The sequence below is a fragment of the Corylus avellana genome, chromosome 2 (assembly GCF_965113065.1).
Source record: "Corylus avellana chromosome 2, dhCorAvel1.hap1.2, whole genome shotgun sequence".
Lineage (NCBI taxonomy): Eukaryota > Viridiplantae > Streptophyta > Magnoliopsida > Fagales > Betulaceae > Corylus > Corylus avellana.
Window position 1 is genome coordinate 47,072,334 of NC_142491.1, and position 14,598 is coordinate 47,086,931.

Below are 14,598 nucleotides of genomic sequence, written 5' to 3' on the forward strand. Positions count from 1 at the left end.
TATTTTTTTTATATGTCGAGTGTCCACACAAGAGAGGAAGGGAGTTTGAACTAATAACTTATACTTTATTAGGTATGATCCCAATCGATTGAGCTATCTCTTAAAAATAAATTATTATATAATTGTGATATTTATTTCTATAAAATGTAAATTACAGGTTATATTTAAAGCTATTATTAGAATAATAGAAAAAATGATAATCACACAAGGGAAATGGAATGGAAATCAATGCTTTGTCATTAGAATGTATCTTTATCTTAGACTAATATAGCTTTGTTTGGTCACCAACTTGTCACCAACCGGTTATTTTGCAGCCAATTTTGAGGTCAGGTTAACTTCCTAAAGTTTCAAGAATTATAAAACTGATAAATTAACTTCCATAATATATAGAATCTAGAATTAGGCTACAAATTTTAGAAGACCATAATTTGGTATAATCATGGGCGTAATGCATTTTTTGTTGGTCCAATGGTGCTTTAATGGACAAATAGAAGAATGAAAGGGAAAAAAATCAAATTTAGGGCCGTTTAGTTTGCAAAATAAACCCTTAAAATTGAATGAGACTATCCCAATAGGTCCAAACGGGACTTTGATGTACAAAATAAGAAAAAGAAAATTAGAGAAATCATAGTAATGCTACATCATTGGGTACAGACATACCCGCAGAAGCACCATATCATCTCCCGCCCAAACTAAAAGCCTTCACAGCCTCTCAGAAAGCGCGGGAAAATTCGCATACCCATTTGGCAATTCTGAAGCCCTAACTATAAACCCCTCTCTCTTTGTCTCTCAGATCAGACCTCTCAGTCACAGCAAAACCCCTCGTTTCTCTGTCTCTATAAATCCGAAACCCGAAGCCAATCCAACTTTCAAAACCCCAACGCTGACAAAAAGTGAAAGAAAATGGACACGGAGGGGTTATCGGTGATCTGCGCGGGTCTCGGAATCGCCGAGGAGGACGAGAACGGCAATCGGATCGGCTACATAAAGGGGGAGTACTGTCTAGGTATACCCCCATTCACTTTCTCCACAACTCTCTATTTGGTTTCTAGGAAAATGTGCGAATTTTTTGAAGGAAAAAAGAAAGCTTTGAATTTCATTATTCTTTTTTTTTCTTTTATTATTATTTTTTCTCATATGTTAGTAAATAATTAAATCAATTGGGCTAAAATTTCTGATTTGATTCCTTAAAAATAGAGGGTATGAAAAATTATTAAGTCTTAAGTTTGTTTTTCTAGCTCTTGCCGTTCGATTTTAATTTTAAATCCTACCTTTGGCAGACAATTTGAAGGATTTGCTGAGGTTTTTGAGGCGTGATGATCCACAAACTCGAGATGTGTTTAAACAAGTCTGTAAATGGAACATTGTATCTAAAGATTTGATACCTATTATTGAACACTGCCAAGATGATTCTAGTTTGGTTCTAAATGCAGGCAGGTTTTGCTTATTTTTCCATCTCGTGTTTGGAAAGAAAAATCAGAGCAGTTTATTATTATTATTATTGTTATTTTTTTTTAATTATGTTATTATTTTTTCTGTCTTGCAGTTAAAGTTTTGGTGTTCCTTGGTATGCCTATTGAGCCTACATCAAATGATATTTCACAACAGCTAGAATATCTATGGGGGTTGAAGGCTTCAATTACATGTAGTGACGTTATTGCAGTGATAGTCTCGCTTCTAGAAAGTCCACTGGAAAATTTGGAACGGTAAGGATTACTCATTCAGAATCATAGATTTTGCATCATTTGAGTCTGGTATTGAATTTTTTGTTGAACTGCAGCTAAAACAAGTGTTTGGTTATTATCTGGGAATTGAAATAGCATGAAACAAAGCATTGGATATTTTACTTTTTAATTATTTTCCAAAGTTTTTGCAGCAAATGAATTAAGGTCATGGTTCTAGTTGATTTTCCTTATAAGTTCCTTGTATGCCTCTTCAAATTGCAATTACTGCCTGTGAATGGCTTGTTGATAACTTATGAGTTCTGTTCATGCCTTAGAAACACTACTTTTATTCTCATTTCTATTTCTTTTCTTTGTAAAAGTGAGTAGTAATTAAAAATGCTTCATATTTACTTATACCCACGTTGGTTGTCTTTAAATGATGGCCCTTATATATATATATATATATATATATATATATATATATATAAGGTATCTGTTACTTATATTACTTTTCACTGCATCTTGACATGCCAATTGTTCATGCATCATAAGTTTTTGAGATGATTATCGTTTCCAAAGTCTTGTTATCTTCGCATTGTTGTTGTCATTATCTATTTTAGTTCTTTTTATTTGTTGAGTTACTGACTAATGCCTGCTTCCTTCTTAAAATTGGTTTTATGAGTAATTTTTTGTCACACAGTGAAACATTCACAGAGGATGACTGGAAATTGATGCAGTTGGTGCTTACCTTATTTCGAAATGTTCTAGCTATTCAAGAAATCTCATTGCAGCAGAAGGCTGGGGGATCTGCTAGTCAATTTTTATTGTTGAGGGATAGATTTCTGGAACTTTTATTCCACGAGAATGTAATGGACTTAATTTTAGTCATAACTCAGCATCTTGGTGGTTCTTGTGGCTATCTCCATCAGGATAACTTACTTTTGCTGGAGATTTTCAATTACATATTTATGGGTCAAGAGCCAGAGTTGATTGCCAAGGCACATCTGAAGGGTTTTAAGGTTGGTTTCACTTCATCTCTTTTCAGTGTCTTTTATGGTAACAATAAAAGTTTATGTCAAGCTGGCCAAAATTAAGGAAAAAAAAAAAAAAGATAAACAGGCTCGACCAGGAAAAATCAAAGATAATTTAAAGCTTTCTCATAAGCTCTGATGCGAAATACTGAAATTACATTGACATAGCCATAACATACAGATATGGTTTGCCATAATGACTATAGCTCATCAGGTATAAGTTGAATTGGTGACACGTTTCCTTCTCTTCATGCATTTGGCCGTTGAGCTTCACAGTATCTGAGTACTAATATCATCTTTCACCTGTTGTACGGTTTCTTGTTGGCATGCATGTGGTAGTGCAATAATAATGTGTTTTGTCTATTAGGTGGATGAAGACAACAAAGCTTCTCTTGGTAGTCTCAAGTCCATTATGGAGGAAGAAGAGAAAAGAAGGCGTTCTAGACTATTGAATATGGGTCGGCATTCACAGTTTATTGGGACGTTTACACGGCTTAAGATGGTATGAAGTTCCACTGCTGCTGATATTAGCGAGGGTTGTGATTTAAAGTTTCATTAACACCAGTAGTTTTTCCTACAGGATGGTTCAAAGGCAGTACTAAAGGGGCCAGCTTCTGCATCTCAAGATACCATGCTTAAACCACACAAGATTCCTCGGGGTCCAATAAAAAGGATTGCCTGGGATATTGGTAGATTACCTTCAACAGAGGATAAAATTTTGAAGTTGCTTCATGGTTTTGTGAGCCAGTTTCTATTGGGGGGTTACAATGGCAAGTCTTTTGGAAAATGCCTATTTTAACTTAATCTTTGTTTCTTTCAGACTTTAATTGTAATGTTCTGACATCGTAATGCAATCCAATTTTTTTTGTCAGTTCTAATGCAGTCAATTCGTGAGGATATTGAAAAGGAAAGCCATGCAATTCAGAAGAGTGATGTCATTGTTTTCTTTCAAGTTGCTCAGTTTGTCACTTCCTTTCAATATCATAAGTTTTTGAATTCCAAGGTGAGACATGAAATCTGGCATATTCTCATCTCTATATGTTTTCATACTCTTGGACATATTTCTTTTCATTGAAGTTTTGTTAGTATGATTCTCAAAGTAAAATAGAAGTGACAAAACCTTTAACTGAATGAATATGATAGCTAATTATTGAAAGCAAAAAAAAAAAAAAAGGTTAATTTACACCCATTAAATTTTTTGTTAACATCTTTGTAACGATATAACGGGAACAGATTTACTTGATGTCTCACACCTCTTTTCTTAAATTCCTAGGCATGATTAGATTCTTTTACGAGTAACTAGGAAATTAATCACATTGCTCTTCTTTCTTATTGTGGGCTCACCAACAAGGTTCCAGAATAGTGCAAATATAGTTCTGATTTTATCTGTTGTGAGCTTCAGACGTATCTATTGAGGGAATATCTTAACAAGGAAAACTTTTGTTCAATGAAAGATTTATTGTTGCTTTTGTCCTTTTAAAATAATAGGGGCACCTTACGCTTTTAATGATATTTGTCGTTTACTTATAAAAAAAAAATTGGCGTATTGGAAATTTTACACGTGTAAAGGATAAAATACAGTTTTCGATTGAAAACAAGAAAACGCAATTTGAAGCCTTGGTTCGTTTCCCTGTTGGTAAGTTATACATTGCACCCAGTGAGTTTTGAACCTACGACCTCATGAGCACTTTGTTTTTATAAAGGGAGGAAGTTTTGTTTGAGCTCATTGGTTTAAAGCCCTGTTTTTGACGTGTTATAGCATTTTGTCAGAAGTTCTATTTCTTGATGTCTAGTTTGACATTTTTTTTTTTTGTTGCTCAATAATTAGTTGTTATTTCAATATTCTTTTCGTTATAAAATATTTTGAAATGTTCTCTTGGGTTTTCTGTGGTTTAACAGCCAAATGCGGGGGTAGACATTTCTGAAGCTTTTGTCGATAAAGATGCTAACGGCATAATTTTTAGAGGTGATATATGTGGACCAATCACTGAATCGATGAATGAATCAATGTTCCAGCTAGTCATTTTAAAGTGGCGGGATGCATTTGATGGGTTAAAGGGAACACATGACTTCAAATTCCTCTCTGCACCTGGTTCTCTTATGAAAACTATGGTGATTTTTCCACCTTCAACTCAAAAAGTTCTGTTAGCTTTGTTAGCCTGACCAATATATGCCTTATGGATGGTGGATCAATAAACATTTCTCTGCTTCCTTAGCATCTTATTTTTACCTTCACTAAATGTCAAGCAATGTATGGGTTATGCGACTATTGCTTATTTATCTGTTATTTCTTTCCTCCCTGCATTAAGAACACAGATCCAAAAGAGCACCATATTGTGTGACTGGAGGAATGGGCTTCTTATAAAACCTTCCTTAGATGATGGTTGTTTGGAAAAGAGAATTTTTGTGGCTCAGTGTATTTTTACATGACATATAATTTGATTTTTTTTGACAATTGTAACGAGAGATTTGTAAATGGTTGCAAGTATGCAAGTATATTTGATTTGAGAATATATGTAATTTTTCCATAAATGTTTGTTGTTTCCTAGGTTGGAATTTAATTCTTGAATTTTGCAGTTTGTTAAAATTTTCCTTAGCAACCAAAATTTCAAATATGACAACTTGTATGTAAATGCACTGAAGGAGTGCATTGAAATTGAATTATCGCAAATCATAGATACAACTTTGCTAGCCCTCAAATATGTTAAAGGCACTAAAGGCAAGGCAAATGCTTTGTAGATAACATACATGGTGTCAGCCTAATCCAGTTCTGTTGCATAGGATAGGTATAAAATACCTATAAAGTCCAGTACCTCTTGTCCTATCCAGCAACCCAAAAGTGTTATATACAGCAATAGTCACTCTAACTATGCACAATTTTCTAATTGTATATATATATATATATATATATATATATATATATATATATATAAAGTTGGAATTTGTTTGTTAGTTTGCAACATGCTGTCAGTTAGTTGTTCCACTTGTTATTTGGGACATTGCTTTACATGCCATATAAAGTAGAACAGGCTTTACAGCTTCACTTCTCATTTTGAGACCCACAAAAAATGAAATTCAAGCAACTCCTTGCATTAACCTTCTTTCTGATTTGTAGCCTTGCCTGTTTGCAGATTTGCATTCTAGATTTGGTGCTTAAGCTATCGCCAGACAACTCCAAGGAGTCTCACACAGTGCGCATCCTTCTTTACAAGTTATTTTATGATCAGACTGATCACGGGATTACTCAGTTCCTCTTAAACTTGATCAAAATGTTTGACACTCACAAACAACCAAAAAGGTTTTTCCTTTGCATATTAACAACCCAAAATATTTATTCGTTATCTTTTTTTTTTTTTTTAATCTCTCAAATGTGGTAGCAAGGAGTTTCCTCCTAGTAGTTGAATTCAATAGTACGAGAATTAATTTTGGTTTATAGGCCTTCTTTTCTTGGTAGAGTATTTAGATGCCTTTCTAAATCATTCTTTAGCGCCTCTCTTAGGCACATTGCTTTCATATTAGGCTACTCTTCTAATTTTTTATTTTTTATTTTATTTTTATTTTTGTTCCAGTCTGCACATGCAAGCAAAGTTACATTAAAACTAAGAGTAATACTAGATACTATAATTCGATCCAACAATGTTGACATGACACTCCCAACCAACCATCTTATATATATATATATATATATATATATATATATATATATATATATATATATTTTATTGCCAATGATTAATCAAAGGGTTAGTTGGGAGTGTCACGCTAGCATTGTTAGATAAATGTTGGAGAGAATTATAGTATTTAGCATTTCTTTAAAACTAAATGAAGTTTCTCGTACACTTAACTAAGTGTATTTTTTTTTTTTCCAGTTTGCACATGCACTGTCTGTATTAACTCTTATTTCCTCATTAATCTAGACAGTTTTATTTTTATATTTTAGTAATGTGAATATATAGGTGCCAGATTCTACCCTGGCTATTAGGATTCCTATAGTATATCCCTATGGTAAATATGTAATTCTACTCACACATATGCATATAGCAGCTATTTACATAATATAGTTTCTATTCTTTCTTGAATGTATTGGTGTCATATTTATGATATTTTTTCTTCTCAGTGATCTTGCAGATTTGGTAGAGATAATTCATAAAATTGTTCAGCTCATGGAGAAAATTCAAGAACGTGGAACATTGAGGGTGTGTTATGCTTTTTTCATGCTTTTGTGGGTTAAATTGAGATGGAAAGATTTTTTTTCTTCTTCGAGTCACGGAGAAAGTAAATGGTGCAAATTTGGCAGATAGAGTCACTACTTCTTCTTTTTTTCCTCAGCAGATGGAGTCACTTCTAAAATTACATTTCAACAAGCTTAACTAATATTTATGCGATTCCTCACTCTAGTTTGATATCTATTGTAAATTGAAACACCTCAAAGCTAATAATTTTTATCCACCAAGTTTATAACACCTATTCCAAGTACAATCATGTAAAAGTGCATAAACATCTTCCCTTATCAATTTGTAAGAGATGTATCTCAATGATACTTTTTATATGTCATATTTTAGTTCGAATATTGTTTTATTTTCCCACAGATTGTGTGTCATTTTCCTTGCTAGACGTATATCTCTAATCAGTAAAAGTAGATTTGTATTTTCCTGGTTTATTTTGTCCTTTTTGAGTTGGTTATGAATTCATTGCATTGTCTTTTATCTTGAGCACGGCAATATGTAATGCTATAAAATGCTCTTCTCCTGTGCAGCTATGTACTCTTCTTGGAAAGAGGGTTTTCATTGCAGCATTTATTCTATAATCTGTTTGAATTTATGCATCCATCTTTTGACTTGAAAGCTGTCCTTGTGATACTGATGCATCCATTTTTCTTTCCATTTGCTAATGCTAGGAACATGTATTCCATTATTAGCATATGTGAAGTATCTCTTTGAATAAGAAATTGTTTTGCTTATTTTCTGCCTATTTTTATTTTTTATTTTTTTATGGATAGCCTAATACAAGTTGTACCTACCTTTGGGTATGTTTTGATCAATTTTTATCAGTCTAGGATAGCTTTTGTTATGAGAGTCTCCACTGAAACCTCTTCTCATTATTAAGGTTTCTAGAAAGTCAAGGAGAAAGAGAAAGAAGTCATTGAGCAACAAGGAAGCAGAAAATGGACTACTGGGAGATCATGTTAACATTCAGAATGAGATTGGCATCTCTAATGGTGAGCAGTCAGTGGATATGAGCATCAGCCAGAAGGGAAGTCCAACAAATACAAATTCTAATGGGAAAGAAAACATTATTGTCCCTTCACAAGCTGATGAATCTGAAATATCTGTGTTGGAGTCAGGGAACCTTAAAGGCAATATGCTACAGATGGGTAACAAAAGTGCTGATCATGCTAATGATGATCTCTGTTATGGCACTGGTGATTCTTCCAGTGAGGAGCGTCTAGATTCAACTGATGAAGTTGATTTTAGTGTGTCAACTTTGATTTCTGCTTTTGCAAGCGACAACATTATTCATAAATTGTGTTGGTTGCTTAAGTTTTATAAGAGCAATTCCACCAGTACAAATCACTACATAATATGCATGTTGCGGAGGATTACTGATGACTTGGAGCTCTCTCCAATGCTTTATCAGGTTAAAATTTGTAATGTACTTACCTTCCAAAAAGTAGGAAAAAACACACAATGTCCTACCTATCAAAAGACAAATAATCTTGCTTCTTTCAAGCTTAAATTTCCCTTTTCACAAAATATAACTATGAGGACATCCATATTTTCCCAAAGATACTCCAAGTTATTTATGAATATATATATCTCATGTACTATTTTTCTGGACATTTTTGCAGTTATCAATCCTCACCACTTTCCATAGTATCCTGGTTGAGCAGAACTCATGTCCGCCAAAAGAATATGAAAATATTATTGATTTCTTAGCGAGTGTGGTGAGAAGGATGCTAAGAAAAATGAAAAGCCAACCCCTTCTTTTTGTGGAAGTTCTCTTTTGGAAGACCCGCAAAGAATGCCATTATATTAATGCTGAATATTTAGTGCATGAGTTTGCTTCTTTGAGGAAGGAAAGTAGAAACTGGGAAAATATTTCCATGAGTGGAGAAATTGGTTCATCACAGGCCAGGGAATGGACCGGAAGAAACATAGCAGATGCACTTGGTGAAGATGAAGCTGATGTTGTGATCTCTCATAAGCAAGGATTTGAGAAGTAAGACTTGTTCTGGAAACTTGATCATTTGTCTAGTCTTTATTTTATTTTTTTTGTTTCTCGACCTTTTCATTTTCTATTTCTTACTGGAAATGCTGCATCTCAAGCCATTCATTTGTAGGCTGCCTTGTTCAGAGATGCTGTTTATCAAAGTTTGTTTATTGAGAAAAAAGGAAAAGAAAACAAAAGAATGAAGTTTGTTTTGGTTGAACAGTGGTGCTGCAAGAAAATGAATTATTAAATGCCCCCTTCTTTGTACAGTATTGAAGAAGATTCTGGCAAAGAGGAAGGAGGCGTCACATCTATTTCAGAGAGTGATATTAATAGAAAAGAAAACTATGATAGGTATGCTCTCAGAATTATAATTCTTGGGAATTGGTATTGTACTTGAAGATTTTCATGTCTATGAAACTCCTTGATGCATTTTGCTGTTGCAGTAGGGGCCAGTCCAACAAGGAACATGAATCTGAAAGGGCCCCTAGAGGAAAGAGAAGACTTTTTCTAAGTGGTGAGATGGAGACAAAAATTAAGGATCTCTATGAGAAGTAAGTGTTCTTAAAGCATTGCTTTCAATAGGGCTCTTAGATTATCACATTTATGCCTCATATGATCTTTTTTTGGTGAATTGATTAGGTATTGTTTGATAGTCTCATTTTATTCTCATCCTGTACCTTCTGAACTCTTTGCACTAAATCTTTGCTGACAAATGTGGCTATGTTAGATTCAAAGATGATCGACATTGTAGTCGTCGAATTGCGGAAGTTCTAGATTCTGATGGTAAAGTTTCACCCGCACAAATTTCTAATAAGCTTAGACAGTTAGGACTGAGAGTTGCACCAAGGAAAAAGATGCGATATGTTGATGAGCACGAGGGTGAAGGAAAAGCAGCAGAAAGTGTTAGTAATTGTCATAACTCGGATGATTTAGAAGGAAGTTTGTTGAATCGGCCCCTGTAAGTATTATAAATTTTATGCTTTCCGGATATTGCAGATTATATTTACCTTGTATGAGCTTGTTTCTAAAGCAGCAGTATTGAACTTGCAAAGCATGATCCATATAAAATGCATTTGGTGTTATTTATTTAAAGTCTGAATTCCTTGTTGACTAATTGTCCCTTCCATTTTGGAATGAGTCTGCAATACATGCATTTTTTTTTCCTTTTGTTTCTTATTATATTTTTTATAGGCACTCAAGGAAAAGAGTCCGAGCCTTTAGTGAAGATCAGGAAGCTATGATCAGAGCTCTATATGAGAAGTGAGTGTTACTTAGCTTGGTGGCTGGTTACAATATCAGTTTAAATTTCCTTTCACTAAATAGCCGCTCAAAAGCTGATAAAGATATGCTGGAATATGTTGTTTCCTTTTTAAAAAAATAAAAATAAAAAAGGGGGCTTTGTTTCATCTACACAGATTCAAAGAGCATAAGAGATGCAGCTACATGATTGCAAAAGAATTGGATGCAGATAGTAAATTCACGGCTGTCCAAGTTTCTCACAAACTTAAGCAACTTGGCCTACATGTTCCTCAACATAAGAGATTTGAAGCTAACATGCATCTGAGGGATGAGAATCTTAACGACTCCTTTACAGACGAAGCACATGATTCTGATGATGAAACATTGTTATCGTTAATGAATAGGTAATGTCATGTTCATTAGCAGTATCCTGTGCTCTTTCATGTTCACAGACAGCATTCAGTGCTCTTCTTGATGTACTGCCCTGTGTACATCTTCTGCTTTTAATATTATTAATTTCTAAAAAAAGTCATCTTCATATTTTTGAATATCCATGTTTTTTTTTTGGTACTAAGTTTTTTTTATTCTAATACATGCCCTTTTTAGTTGTAATTTTTATTCTGATATGCAAATTTGCAAGTGACGCAATTCGTTAACTAAATACTTTTGCGGTAATCTTTTAAATTTTACGACTGTTCTGGATCTTATGGTAACACATCAAAACATTTTTGTTGAAATCCATCATTGGTGGAATTCTGAAATTTTGTATTGATCTAAAGTTCCTTTGCGTTGTGTATATAACATTAGAATGGTGACAAAATCTTGTCATGTTATTATTATGAGTAATGATAGATGTCACTTGTGTCCACCCAAAATTGATGTGGCTTTTACAATCACAATTGGATCAAAATTCAATAATGATTTATCACAAATCCAATAGTAATTTTAAAAGTCACATCAATTTTGGGTGGACACAAGAGGGACACAAGGGTGATGTTTAGAATTACTCTATTATTATAGCTCTTATGTAGATATTTACCCACACTAAACATGTGACCCCTGGGATAATTTTCATAATTTCGTGCATGCATCATATTCTTTTTTGGTTGGTAGTATTTTTTGGAAAATAGTTATACATATTTTAGCTACCCTGTAACTTTTAATTAGAGTATCAGTGTGTTAAGCCTGTTCATTACTTTTCTTCTTGTATTTTCTTGTTCTTGTCAAATTAAATTTAATTCATCTTTTGGACATAGGAAAACTAAAAGGCCCCTTCCTCAGTCGAAGTATGAGAAGGTCATGGCCATCTCAATTCAGGGGACAACTCAAAATGATTATGGAAATAGAGCTACCGAAGGAGTTATAGAACGGTATTTTGCTCATCCACCATGTTTCTTCTTGCCAGTTACTGAACATTATTCAACTTATTCTACCAACCTTATATTGCTGTACATATAATTCAGACTGAACTAGGAAGGTTAGTGTCACATTTTTTATTTTCAAGTAGTAACTGCATCTGCAATCGGAAAGGAATTTTTGGAAAGCAGGATACTGGAGCTCGTGAGTGTGGATGGTATCAATATAGTTGTGATGTTGGTGTACCATGTTTGAAATATTTGCATACTTGGAGATGAATAAGAAGTCAACAGTTGGCTTAAAATCTGAAAAGCATTTCCATTTCTTTGGAAGAGACATGTTAATCTCGCTCTGAAGGAATGAAATCTTATCATCTTTCTAGAAACTGTTTTCTGCATCTAATCATCCCCACTTCCCTAGGATGCCTAGCTATAAAGAAACTTCAACTGCCTTATATTTAGAATGATTGTAGTTGAAGGTTTGCGTCCATTTTAGATTGAGTAGGCTTGCAGTTAACATGAAAGCCAAAATTGAAAAGTGGATCTAATGTTTGAAGAGTAAGGTTCTTGATCTTCCATTAAAAGTCGGCAAATCACTCCTATAAAAAGATAAAAAGAAGTTTCAGAATTCGGATATTCAACAGTACTAATTTATGTAGAGAATAAGGTGAAAGAAAAAAGGAGATATAAAGACAGTTGATTGAGCTTCTTAAGTTTGTTTGGAACAGTGACATGCAGGAATAATGTCAAATGAAGTGTTTTTTCCCTTGATAAAGTTTATTTATATTTCCCATTGTTACAATGCTACCTTTTAGTTCAAATAAGTTATCTGCATTTCATTTTCACTAGGCTGATAATATTTATAAAGGTGTGTCATATTTATTAAGCTGGCTATTTCTTGTACAAAAAAAAAAAAAAAAAAAAAAAACAGATTATTTAATAAAGAATGGCCTCAGATATTTACTTGAGGTTGGTTGCCCCAATAATTGTTTGTGATGGGAGTAGCTCAGGAATAATCTGTTAACATTTATCAACTTTGACGTAAAATTCATCCTACTTAATCTCTTTTCAGGGATGTTAGCAACCAATGCAGAAGGTTGGAGCCTGCAGGAATGGATGTGGATAATGCATTTAACCATGGCACTTGCATGGACAGTGGAAATCTTTTAGGCGTTGCACCTTTGAACAATTTAGATCATTTGTCACATCAGCAAGTGGATGATGAGTTGGCAGATTTGAGGGATGAAGTGGCTCTAGTTGCGTCTCCAAAGAATGCTCTTATTAGGGCTGGTAGTGAAAATTTGTTAGGTGTTGCACCGGAAAGCAATTTAGATCTTGTGTCACGTCAGCAAGTGGACGATGAGTTGGCAGATTGGGGGGACGAAGTGGTTTCTAGTGTACCTCCAAAGAGTGCTGTAATGAGAAGGAAGTTGAGGATGGTACTTGATCTTGAGGATGACTGAGACTGGAGTGTGGCCGATCAGTTCTCTTATTTTTAATGCCTTACAATTGTATTAAATTTCTTCTATTACTATATAATTATGTATATAGCATAGCATTCATGAACTTTGTTGTTACCTACGATTTTGTCTTATCCAAAGTTTTTCCATCCCAACCAAAATTTTGGATTAGTAAAATCCCATATTTTGTCGGTTGCATATCTTTTCTTTTTTGGGGCCATAAATGTTTAGCATATCTTTGAAATATCTGGATCTCTCAGGGAAAAATTAAAAAACAGATATCTGTATCTTACAATTCTCGTTTTTAGTAGAATGAATGAATGATATCTTACAAGCTTGGGAAACTTTTGACCTTTGGGACTGTAGATCTCAGCTTCCTTAAGGATATATTGACACAAGTTTTGGCCATCTTTAATTGGCTTCCTCGTCTTTCTTCTTTGACATACCTTGGCATAAAACTTGGCTTACCAGCTGAGTGATTTTTATAGTTGTGTACAAGCAATACATGTGTTAAATCCCCTCTTATTCTAAAAGTTGAAGTTGATAAGAATGAATGAATTTAATTATTTAATTATATTCTAACTTTTTTTTCTTACGGGTGAGCTCAAACTTCATCTTAACAAGTGAAGCTTAACATATAAAATATTTAAGTTAAATGGGGTGAATTGTTGAGTTAGGATTCGAACCTATCTTTGATATCATGTTAAATCACTACTTTTCTTAAAAGCTTTAGTGAATAAGAATTGATGAATTTAATCATCTAATTAATATTCTTACGCTACCTGTGGGTTCAAACTCCATCTCAACAAGTTGCTCCTTATGTCTCCAATAGGAGTTACTGCATCCATCACCAACAAGCTTATAGCTGAATCATGATGAGAACACTAAAATGTTTAATGGTATAGGCATGTTGGCTGGGGAGCATCTATGTGTGTTATCATTGTGTGCCTTCTGGTGCTAATACTTCTTCACCACTTTCATTCCCTGTTTTCTTTTCCAATCATCCAACTCCTCAATCTTCTCTTGGCTGTTCAAATATGCCAATAGTCTTGTCGTTCTTGACCTCAGTTCTAACAATTTAGAAGGTTCAATTCCAAAAGCTTTTGGGAATATGATAACTCTTGTTCATCTTGACCTCTTTTTCAACATCTTCGAGGGAATGATCCCACAAACTTAGGGGAATCTTCACAATTTACAAGTATTAGACTTATCAAACAATAGAATAAGTGGAGAGGTACCTGATCTTTCAAAATTTCCTTTGTTGAGAGAGTTGCATCTATCCAACAATAGGTTAAATGGAAGTATGATCAAAGGTATGGGATTGCTTTTCAAGCTGGAGATTTTGGACGTGTCTTCAAATTTGTTAGAAGGTGACATCATTGAGGCACATTTGTCGAATCTTTCTAACCTACATGAATTGGACTTTTCTTTTAATTCTGTGTCTCTAAAGTTTAGTCCAGCCTGGGTTCCATCATTTCATCTAGATACCATAAGATTGAGTTCTTGCAAATTGGGGCTAGCTTTTCCTCAATGGCTTCAAACACAAAAGAATTTTTCACGACTCGACATGTCTTATGCTGGAAATCTCGGATACCATCCCCAACTGATTTTGGAACCTTTCTTCTAATATAAAGCT

At 34.0% G+C, this 14,598-nt stretch overlaps 1 protein-coding gene across 5 annotated transcripts; it reads left to right on the forward strand.

The window, feature by feature from the left end:
- Positions 1-736: 736 nt before the first annotated feature.
- ATIM (timeless family protein) lies at positions 737-13,181 on the forward strand. 5 transcript variants are annotated; one of them, XM_059578653.2, is made up of 19 exons: positions 737-1,006; positions 1,281-1,433; positions 1,547-1,706; positions 2,365-2,683; positions 3,063-3,197; positions 3,276-3,465; positions 3,568-3,698; positions 4,595-4,807; positions 5,827-5,993; positions 6,813-6,891; positions 7,802-8,332; positions 8,544-8,914; positions 9,176-9,259; positions 9,352-9,459; positions 9,636-9,866; positions 10,100-10,168; positions 10,324-10,551; positions 11,404-11,517; positions 12,575-13,181. In XM_059578653.2, the coding sequence occupies exons 1-19, from the start codon at positions 904-906 to the stop codon at positions 12,963-12,965; spliced, it is 3,777 nt and encodes a 1,258-aa protein (XP_059434636.2). In that variant the 5' UTR covers positions 737-903; the 3' UTR covers positions 12,966-13,181. The 5 variants fall into 5 exon arrangements, with proteins under 5 accessions (XP_059434636.2, XP_059434637.2, XP_059434638.2 ...); XM_059578654.2 differs by having other exon boundaries at positions 9,355-9,459; XM_059578655.2 differs by having other exon boundaries at positions 4,712-4,807.
- Positions 13,182-14,598: the final 1,417 nt, after the last annotated feature.

What these genes read in the sequence shown, in the direction of transcription:
- ATIM (XM_059578653.2), top strand. Translation starts at nt 904, where the DNA reads ATGGACACGGAGGGGTTATCGGTGATCTGCGCGGGTCTCGGAATCGCC. An exon ending in TAGTTTGGTTCTAAATGCAG is followed by an intron (nt 1,434 to 1,546) that starts GCAGGTTTTGCT and finishes TCTGTCTTGCAG; the next exon opens with TTAAAGTTTTGGTGTTCCTT. An exon ending in AGAAAAGAAAACTATGATAG is followed by an intron (nt 9,260 to 9,351) that starts GTATGCTCTCAG and finishes TTGCTGTTGCAG; the next exon opens with TAGGGGCCAGTCCAACAAGG.